The sequence below is a fragment of the Elephantulus edwardii genome, unplaced genomic scaffold (assembly GCF_000299155.1).
Source record: "Elephantulus edwardii isolate Elephantulus edwardi_28Jun2011 unplaced genomic scaffold, EleEdw1.0 scaffold00217, whole genome shotgun sequence".
NCBI lineage: Eukaryota > Metazoa > Chordata > Mammalia > Macroscelidea > Macroscelididae > Elephantulus > Elephantulus edwardii.
The window spans coordinates 1,434,542-1,444,555 of NW_006399967.1; the positions used below are offsets into that span (position 1 = coordinate 1,434,542).

The 10,014-nt window shown below is 61.2% G+C and overlaps 1 protein-coding gene across 1 annotated transcript in view; it reads right to left on the reverse strand.

The window, feature by feature from the left end:
* Positions 1-3,223: 3,223 nt before the first annotated feature.
* The window catches only part of THOP1 (thimet oligopeptidase 1), an 18,400-nt gene continuing 11,609 nt past the window's right edge, over positions 3,224-10,014 (reverse strand). Inside the window, exons 6-13 of the mRNA XM_006897911.1 lie at positions 8,803-8,963; positions 7,839-7,974; positions 6,598-6,964; positions 6,250-6,451; positions 5,573-5,759; positions 4,824-4,952; positions 3,665-3,801; positions 3,224-3,379 (exon numbers count right to left, since the gene is read on the reverse strand). Coding sequence (XP_006897973.1) covers positions 3,224-3,379; positions 3,665-3,801; positions 4,824-4,952; positions 5,573-5,759; positions 6,250-6,451; positions 6,598-6,964; positions 7,839-7,974; positions 8,803-8,963 — 1,475 coding nt within the window. The remainder of the gene's footprint in view (positions 3,380-3,664; positions 3,802-4,823; positions 4,953-5,572; positions 5,760-6,249; positions 6,452-6,597; positions 6,965-7,838; positions 7,975-8,802; positions 8,964-10,014) is intronic.

Here is a 10,014-nt window from a genome sequence, read left to right on the forward strand (position 1 = left end):
CTTCCACAGCGATGGCTGGTGGATTTGATCCGTGTGCTTTCTGGATTGCAGCAGCTTTTTAACACTAGGCAGGCCACCAACGCTCCTACTGATTAGATGTGGAAAGTAAAAAGTTTCAGATGTGTTGGGCTAAATAAAGTCTCTTACTTAAATCCACTTCACCTGCTTCGTTTTGTGTGAGTCGTGTGACATCTCTGGGAGGCTGCACTGGTCCCAGACGTCCTCCATCCAGGTGTTACCTGCAAACACTCCCTTAGGGACCGGCTTGGAACGCCTAGCTGTGGTGAGGCCTGCCACCTGCTGGCCACAGGCAATGTTTCAGGCCACTTACTCAGCATACAGATTGACCGTTACGGAGACAGGATATAGGCCCCATGCACACTTTTCTTGATTTTAAACCATGCAGTGTTCCGCTGCTCCATTCAGAAAGCAGCTTCTTGGTCTAAGAGATTTCATAAGAGCGTGAGTCAATGTTCAGGGATTCCCCTTCTTCTCAGTATTCACTGTAGTTTGCTATGATCTCCGCAGTCAAATGCCTTTGCATAGTCAATTAAACAGGAGTAGACATGCTGCTCTCCCCTGGAGGAAGCCGAGATTGGAACGTGACTCTCCCACCTCCCAGCCATCTCCATGTTGCTCATCAGAACCTGAACTGTAGCAACTCGGACCCACGGTGACACCCCCCATGAACCGCGTCCGGAGCAAGCACCGAGGTAGATGGCCAGGGCTTTTTGAGGCACCTCTGGGTGGACTGGAGCCTTGCAGAAGGCAGCTGTGTGTTCACTGCCGGGCCAGGCACCCCCTGCTTCAGTGGGGACACCCAGTGCTGCCTCTGGGCAGAGGGCAAGGCTGGCCCTGACCCTGAAACACTGCCTACCCCAGATAGGTGAGGATGCTGTCTGCAGTATACACCTGCTGTCGATAGGAATGTGGCTGAATGCTTCCGGCAGTGCCACCCACAGGACATGGGGACACTGAGGGGACATGGCCCAGGCCCCACCCAGGCAGAGCTGGAGAAATGCTATAGATGGGTGACCAGTAGGTCCAGAGTCACTGTGGCTTCTCACAATACGACTGGCCACCAGGGGCGCCACTGAGCTGCCTCTGCTAGTGACCTCAGTGCCAGGATGCCACATGGGAAACCCATGCTGTCGTTTTATGGGCACAGCCAGCCTTTCTCCCTAGGAGATTGTGGGTGGGTCCAAACTGAGCAGTAGGACACTTCCCACTCATTACAAGAGGGTTCCCTGAGGTCTGAGAATGATTAATCTGGATGCCCTTGGGTGACGGCCACAGTGGGGGATGTCACCGTCATGAACTCCAGGTTATGTGGCAAGTTCTGCTGCATAGATCCCCTCAAAACACAAATTTTAGAAGTAAAATCCAAGAGGCAGGTTTATGCAGAAACACCAAGCCTGAGCGGGCTCCATTTTCTTTATTTGGTATTTCCAAGGGTGGGGTGGGTTTGCCCCGCTAGGACCTGGGAGGGCAGGGTCCCCAGCCCCATGAACCCCCCCGTTTGTCACTGGGTGATGGCAGCATCAGCTTTAGAGATGGTCGCATCAGGTCACAGCCGTCTTGTCCACCATGGGGCTGTGTGCTGGCTGCATGTGACCCTGCTGCTGACTCACTGTGACCCAGGGGAGGAGGTGGCTGGTGGCAGTCATTGCAGGGCCCACCCCGCGGGGACCACTCGTCTCCCTGGGGCCTGGGAGCAGCTAGCCCTCACAGGCACAGGATCTCCAACCCCAGACCTCCACCACCTCATACCACAGAAGCAGGAGCTGCCCAGCCTGGGGGCCAAGTGAGGACTGTGATTTGGGGGTGGCCAGCAGCCTGAGCCCCAGGATAGGGGAGGGCCTGGTAGAACCTGCCCCCAGCCCAAATGCTGGTGCTCTCTCTCACCAAGCCGAACCTGGAGTCCTGCCTCGCTGGCACCAGAGCCAGAAGACAGCAGACCAAAATGTGGGGGAAAGAACTTCAAGAGGAAGGCTGTCACATAGAGACTAAGGCGCCCCTGACTCAAGTCATGGCGTGTCCAACCCTGTCACGTGCACGTGAAAGCTGGACAGGAACGACTGAGAACTGAGAACCGACGACTCCACTGCGGTGCTGGTGAAGACGACAGCACGGGCACCGTGGACAATGACAATCAGGGAGCTCAGGAGGCCTGGTGGTAGTTATCCTGCCAGCCCAACAGCACACGGTTCAAATCCACCCGCTGATCCATGCGAGGATGGACACTCTCCTCCTGTGCAACTAAGTGCCCCTGAAAACCTGCTGGTGGGCCAGCTTTGGGAGGGTCTGACTCAGCGCTCACTGCAACAATCAGAAGGATGAACAAACGCGACTTGCAGGCACTATAGCCAGAAGGCTCCTGAGAGGAGGATGGGGAGGCTTCATCTCAGGCCACAGACGCTGGACATATTGCCAGCAGGGGCAAGTCCCTGGAGGACATGGTGTCAGGTAAAGGGGGGACCCTCCAGGAGAGGGGTGGACGAAGCAGCTGCAGCAAGGGTGAAGCACAGCGGAGTGGGGAGGGGGTGCAGCAGCATCCGGCAGCACTGTGAGAACTGGCATGACAGCGCTGACAACTTCCACCACAGCAGAGATGTCGTCCAGACAGCAGGGACGACAGATGAGGAGCTACAAGGCCACAGGGACAAGGCGGAGCCGCATGCACCAGCAGCATGGCTGGACCAGTCCCAGGGCGCCTGAGAAGACACCTCACAGGGTGAGCACAGGATGGCCACACCCGAAGCCTCAGCCAAGGGGCACAGGGTCTGGCCTTCCAGGGCTGGGCAGCAATGAACAGAGGGGCAGGAGAGACATCCCGGACGGGAAAGGCCCAGGAGTGCTCCTACGCCCCAGCCCCCTTGCCTGGAGAGAATCTGGGGGGCGGGTGCCCTGCTGCAGGCAGGGGGAAACCTGGGTCTGCTCCCCGACAAACACAAGGTTTAATTTAACAGACACCAGGGCATGGCGGCAGCAGAACACCAGAGTCATACGACTGCTCAGAAAAGGCGGGGGTGCAGGCTGGAGGCTGCTGGCTCCGTTCAAGGGGTGTTAGGAGGGGATAGTGCAACATTGGGGACCAGGCCCATTGGACGTCCAGAAGCCTTCTGAGCCCAGGGGTGGGGTCACGAAACCCAGAGGAAGCACCAGCAGGCACGTGACCCCTCTAGACCCCCGTGCCCGGGCGGACGCTCAGGTCCGGTGCTGGTCAGCAGGCTGGCGGCTCGTGGCTCTCCACCTGCAGCCCCTTGCTTAAGAGGAAGGCGTCCTGCCGGGGCTCACGGCCCAGGAAGAGCTTCAGCATGGCGCTGGCGTCCTGGGAGCCGCCGGGCCGCAGGATGCAGCTCCGGTAGTCCTGGCCCACCTGCGGGGGAGGGCAGGTCACTGGACAGGGGCCACAGCCTCTGTCCACCCCCAAGTGAGGGAGCCACAGTCCCTCCTCACCCTGTCCCACCCACCCTGCCCAGAGGGGTCAGTGTCCATGCAGGAGGTGTCCTGGGGGGGGGGGGCTGGAGGCAGCACAGGCCCACCCGCGCGGCCAGCCCTCCATCCCCACCTCCACCTCGGGGCGTGGACTAGCTCCTATAGGCAGGACCCACAGTCCCCAGCCTGGTCCTCACCCCGCAGAGGAAGGGCGGGAGGGCCTCACCTTGCTGCTGAGGACGCCCTCTTGCTTGAAGCGCGTGTGGAACATGTCCATGGAGTAGACCTCACTCCACAGGTAGCCGTAGTACTGGGCGTCATAGCCTCCCGCCAGGTGGCCGAAAGTGGCCGGCATGTTGGTGCCTGGGGGGATACTCAGTGAGCCCTCACTCCACGTCACAGACCCCAACCAGAGAGAAAAGCAGCTTCCACACTGCTGGTGAGTCACTGTTTGCTGGGCCGTGGGAGGAGGCAGAGCCAGGCATCTGAGCAGAGCATGTGGGCCACGGGCTGCTACTCATAACATTTCCCTGCCGGACCTTAACCTGATCCTGGCTTCCTGCACGGTGGGGGGTCTGGGGGAGGCCCAAACATCGTGGAGAGAGTGGGGATCACTGCCCACAGAGAGTGAGGTGTGCCAAGTTGGGGGGACACCTGCAGAGGGAGTGAACCGCTGAGGTAGGAGGGGAGAATGCCGAGGACGTGGGGCACACGATGTCGGGGGTCCCATGGAGAGGGGGACTGGACATGGCTCTGACCCACAAGAAGGAGCGTGCGATTAGAACTCCTGCCACGACTTCTAAATGCCTGAGAAGTGACAGTGCCACCCACACACGTGATGGCCCAGCAGTGTGTGTGCACGCTCCTGGCTCAATGTGCACTGACGCCCGGGCACACGCGTGCACACACGGGACGCTGGGGCCCTGCACTCCAGGGGAGCGCCTCGTCTGTCCTTTGGTGTTCTCCAGGATCTCACCGTCATGGGGATGCGGGCACGACTCCCACTGGAGGATTTAAAGTCCAGGCTCAAGATGCTGAGGTACAGGCCCAGTGCAGGGCGGCTGTGGGGCCCCTGAGCCCGGGCTGGGGCTCCTGCATCGGGCCTCGTGTTGGGGCGGGATGGCTGTGCGGCCAGCGAGCCTGCCCTCTCGGCGCATGAGAACCACAGGGTGGGACCCCAGGACTGGAGGGTGGTCACTGTGTGACCCCCACCAGGTGCCGGAGGCTGAGCCACAGGACAGGTGACACGTCCACCTGAGACAGGCCAGAGGCTCTGAGGTCTCCTAGGAAGCCGTCCAACTCTAAATTACACACTGGCCCTGTCCCTGGGTCTACCATCCCTCTGGCCCTGCTCCTATGAAGGAGCACCCGACCCTGAGGGTTACCTGGCGTGGCGGGGACCCCCAGGATCTCCTGGCAGAGCCGGGCATACTCCTCGGCCGGGTCAGCGCCTGTCTGTGTGTGAAGGGCCTGGTCCACTTTGGCCAGGACAATCTGGCGCAGGTTGAAGAGACCTAGAGAGAGGAGGAGGAAGGTCCTGGAGGGAGGAAGAGGGCAGCACCTGCACCACCCAGGCGCCCACCTGGGCCCACTGCTCCCCTTGCCTTCAACTTTGATCCTCACACTGGGGGAACAGGCTAGGAGTGGGCCCAGTGTTACCCTAACCTGAGGGCCAAGCGGAGCCTAGGCTGGCCTCACTGACCGCTGGCACCCCTGTGCCCCAAGACCTGCTGGATGACACTCCCTGCACCCCAGCGTCTCTCGGCAGAGGCCCCCTGTGCCTTGACATCTATCGGTTGACTTCCCGTGTCCCCGGAATCTGCTGGCTGATATGCCCTGCACTCTGGGATGTGCTGGCACCCTCTGTGCCCAGCTTGTTTGCAGACCCTTTATGTCCCGCCTCTGTCTGTTGACGACCCTGTGCCTGTGTCTGCTGGTGGTCACACCGCAGTGATTGTGGACCCCTGCATCTCCTAGCTGGCTCCCCAGGCCCTGTGTGTGTGGACCCGTGTCTGCTGGCTGACTCCCCAGGCTCTGTGTGTGTGGACCCCTACATCTGTTGGCTGATGGTTGGACCCCTGCGTCTGCTGGCTGACCCTGCGGGCCCTGTGCCCAGCGGCTGATCCGCACGCACCGGTGTTGGCTTGCCGGGACTCGATGAGCCGGTCGAGCAGCGTGGGGGGCATGGCGCTGCCCGAGCGGTAGTGCTGGGACATGCGCAGCAGTGGCTCTCGCTCCCACACCCAGTTCTCCAGCATCTGCGAGGGCGCCTCCACGAAGTCCCGCTCCACGTGTGTGCCGCTGAACATGGCGAACTCCGCCTGTGGGCGCAGGCCATGTCCACTCAGCCTGCTGCGGCCTGAGCCGGACCCCAGTGCAAGAGGCCACCCAGCACCTTCTACCAACATAACTGACCCTATGGTAGGGACACACCTCACCACGGTCATACTCCAGGTGAGCTGCCCAAGAGGCCTGTGCTCTCAGAACCCAGACTGCCTTCTACCTGCCCACCTGGAAGCAGGCCAGGTGCACCCCCCTAAACCATGCCCTTGGACCCCTGAGTGCCCACCTGGGAGCAGTGTCCCCCCCATGAAGCCACCCTGGAACCCCAAGCGCCCACCTGGGAGCAGGGCGCGTGTCCCCCCACATGAAGCACACCCTCACCCTGGGACCGAGTGTCCACCTGGGAGCAGGGCGCATGTCCCCCCACATGAAGCACACCCTCACCGTGGGACCGAGTGTCCACCTAGGAGCAGGGCGCATGTCCCCCCACATGAAGCACACCCTCACCCTGGGACCCTGAGCACCCACCTGGGAGCAGAGCTGGTGCATGACATGGCCAAACTCATGGAAGTAGGTCTCCACCTCGTCGTGCTGCAGTAGGGACGGGGCGTCCGGTGTGGGCTTGGTGAAGTTGGCCACCATGGCCGCAATGGAGATCTGGCGGCTCCCGTCCGGCCGCAGGCAGCCCGGCTGCAGGCCAAAGCAGGCCGCATGCCCATACTTGCCTTCCCTGGGGGGAGTCTGAGTCAGGGGGCTTCTCCAGCAGCCCAACAGGCCCCTGGGACAACAGGTGGAGAAGGGCCCCAACCCTGCCTCGTCCAGAGGGAGAGCACAGTCAGGCTGGGGAGCCCCGTCCTGCCCCCCCAGCACACGCACCGAGGGTACAGGTCCAGGTAGAACTTGCCGATCACCTGGCCAGAGGCCGCGTCGCGCACGGAGTACAGCAGCACGTCCTCGTGCCACACGGCGGCGCCCTCCTCCTGCTCGAAGGCCAGGCCCAGCAGCTCCTGGTAGATGCCCAGCAGCCCGCGCGTGACCACCTGCATGGGGAAGTACTCCTTGAGCAGGTTCTGGTCCACGCTGTAGCGCGTCTCCTCCACCTGGTTCATGTAGTAGCGCATGTCCCAGGCATTGATGCGCGCGTCGAACGGCAGCCCCCGCCGCTCACACTCGGCCTTCTTCAGCTCCAGGATCACAGCGCGCTCCTGCTCCCCAAGGGGCTTCAGCTTCTGGGCCAGCTCGTCTGCGAGGGCAGAGGGCAGAGGTTACTGTCTGGGCAGGTGGCTCAAGACAAGATATGGGCTCACCATTGGGACGGGCTCTGCCCTGGGGGTCATGATCTCAGGGGCTGTGCTCGCCAACGAGGCTGTGGGGTGACTAAAGTGGCTGTGAGGTGCCTGAGGGGGCCGTGGGCTGACTGAGGGGCTGTGGGGCTATGCAGCCTGTCCTAGGAGTGGCCTGCACAATGGGCCCCTGAACACATGTCTGGACCTCAGGGCTCTGGGCTACAATACAGTGGCAGCCACTACGCTCTTGTAAAATTGGCACAGCGTGAACCAGAGTAGCACCTGTCACCCTGCATTCAAGCCCCACACACCACGGAGGGCAGGCTGATTCTCTTCGAAGATGTAGCTCTGAAGCCAAATCATGAGGGCCAGACTCAGGCCTGACCCCACAGGCCAGGGCCAGACTCAGGCCTCATCCCGCAGCCCACGGCCAGACTCGGGCCTGACCCCACAGGCCAGGGCCAGACTCAGGCCTCATCCCGCAGCCCACGGCCAGACTCGGGCCTGACCCCACGGCCCACGGCCAGACTCGGGCCTGACCCCACAGCCCACGGCCAGACCCGGGCCTGACCCCGCGGCCCATGGGTACTGGAAACCGCATATCTGCTGCACAGCAGTCAACCGCAACATGCAAATAGACAGGGTGCTGCTAGGGACGCCGGAGACTGCCAGGGAAGCAGAGAAGACTCCAGGGTGGGCCACGGGCCGGGAAGTGAATGAGGGCTCTGGGGTGAGGCCACACCACAGGGCAGGAGGAGAGGGGGCTCGGCTGGGGCCTCCGAGCAGCCCTTGCTCGGCAGCCACGGACTGAGGTGGGGGAGCTGGGGTTACCTAGGAAGGTGGCCACCACCTGGCTGGTCTTGGCCATGTTCATCTCCAGTACGTAGTCAGCGTGCGTGCTAAACCCCAGCAGGCTGGACTTCTGTGCCCGTAAGGCCACCAGCTCCTTGAGGATGGCACAGTTCTCCTGGACACAAAGAACCTGCTGTCAGAGCCCCGCTGTGCTCACCCCTGCCCCCGACTCTTCCCCTGGGAGGCATCCAGCGCCCACAGGGAGCAGTGGGAGAGGGTTGGGGCGGGGGTGACACAGTGAGAGGAGAGGGGCTGCCACACAGGGAGACAGAGCTCCGACCCCGAAGCTGCAGTCCTGGTGGCGCAGCAGTTGAGTGCTGGCCTGCTCACCAAAAGGTCAGCACGTTGAAACCATGAGGGTCCAGGGAGGAAGGCTCACCATTGAGCCCCCAGAAAGCTGACAGCCTGGGAGATGCGTGGCAGCTGTCCTCAGTTACACGGGGCCTCTGACCACCACTACCACCACCAAGGGAATCAGGACAAAGGGGTCTGGGGTCTGTTTCTTTTCTTAAATGTTCTCAAAAATGCCATGAAAAGTAGTATTTTTGTAAACAAAACTCAAACTTTCCCAAACCATAACAATGCAGGTCTTCCCAAGGGGCTGCAGGCCTGGTCTTCGGGGGGGGGGGGCGAGCAGGGTAGAGGCTCTGACCGTGCCCTTTACAGAGCCGGGCACTAAGCTGCTCCCCGAGCCCATTCATCCCCCCACAAGGGAGGGCTGGGCCGCAGTTACAGCCTAGGGAACGCTCCAGGGTGCATCACCGGGCACGACTGCTAGGAGTCGGTGCCTCGACAGGACTTGCCGCAGACCAGGCCCGGCCAGGCCGAGGGCCCTCAGTGCTCTGTGGCCCTCGAGGGCAGTGACAGACACACGTGGACTGGGGGTTTGCCTGGGCGGTGAGGAACGCCTGGGCAGGAAGGCTCCAGGGCGGGGAGCCCTCACCTCCTTGCAGCGACAGTTGAAGGCTTCTTCCACCTTCCTCCTGGTCTCGGGCACGTGGCACTTCTTCAGAAGGGGGAAATAGTGGGGGTACTTGAGAGTCACCTTCAGCTTGTTGTCCTCTGTCTTCTCCAAGGAGTTCAGAAAGTCCTCGGGAAGCCCTCCTAGGAGACAAAAGCAGGACCTGCTGCCGTTTGCCTACGTGACGCTGGCTGTCGGTGTCTCTGAGTGAGCAGAGTGGACACGCCACACAGGGCTCCAGGCCCTGACTGTCCAGGAGGCCAGGCCTGTCCTCACAGCTGCTTCCGATGGCAGCTTGTCGGGGGGAGTGGGGCACTTAACCACTGAACCACGCGGGGCCTCCAACGAGGAGGGGGCGCCCACATGCGTGTGCACACACAGAGAGGGGGCGGGGGCGCGTGAAAACACACACACAGAGGGAGAGGGGGCAACTGCAAACACACATGCGTGCAAGGACACAGAGGGGGTGACTGCGAACACACATGTACACGCGCACACACACAGAGAAAGAGGGGGGCAACTGCAAACACACACGAGCGCGCACACACACACGCACACACACGTCCTGAGGCACAAGCCGATGCCCTTGGCTGCTACTCAGCGGACCAGTGACAACTGAAGAGAAAGACCTGCTGGCCTCCCCCATGAAGACCGCAGCTGAGGGGACCCTACTGAGCTGAATCGCTGGCTCACAGGACACACAGAGCAAAATGTAAACGCCATCCACCAGCCGGATACAAGGATTCTGCACTATTTTTTGCAAACTTTCTGTTTTGAAGTCAATGTCAAAGTAAGTTGTTTTAAGAAAATGTCTTTGTCATGCTAGAGAAAAAGAAAAACCATCCAACTAAAAAAAAACTCAGTAACTACTTGGATATTCGACAACAGGTAGATTGTTACTTTTACAAATGTCCCCAACTTAAAATGGCACCTGTCAGGTTTGAGAACTATTTATTACCTAAGGTTTGAAACAAGAAAGGCAGGTAGGCGGAAGGCTGGACATGCAGGGGACACGCTGGCTTCTCTGCCTGCGAGGCCCCGAGCTCCCGCCACCCCCGGCTGTCCTGTCAGAGGCGGAAAGGCCTCCGCTCTCCCCAGGGAGCTCTAGAACCCTGGGCCCTGGGTGCTGTGAACGAGAAGGCTCCCCTTGCTAGCGCACTGCGGGCAGGCGCCCCCCCATCGGGCCCCGCCCCC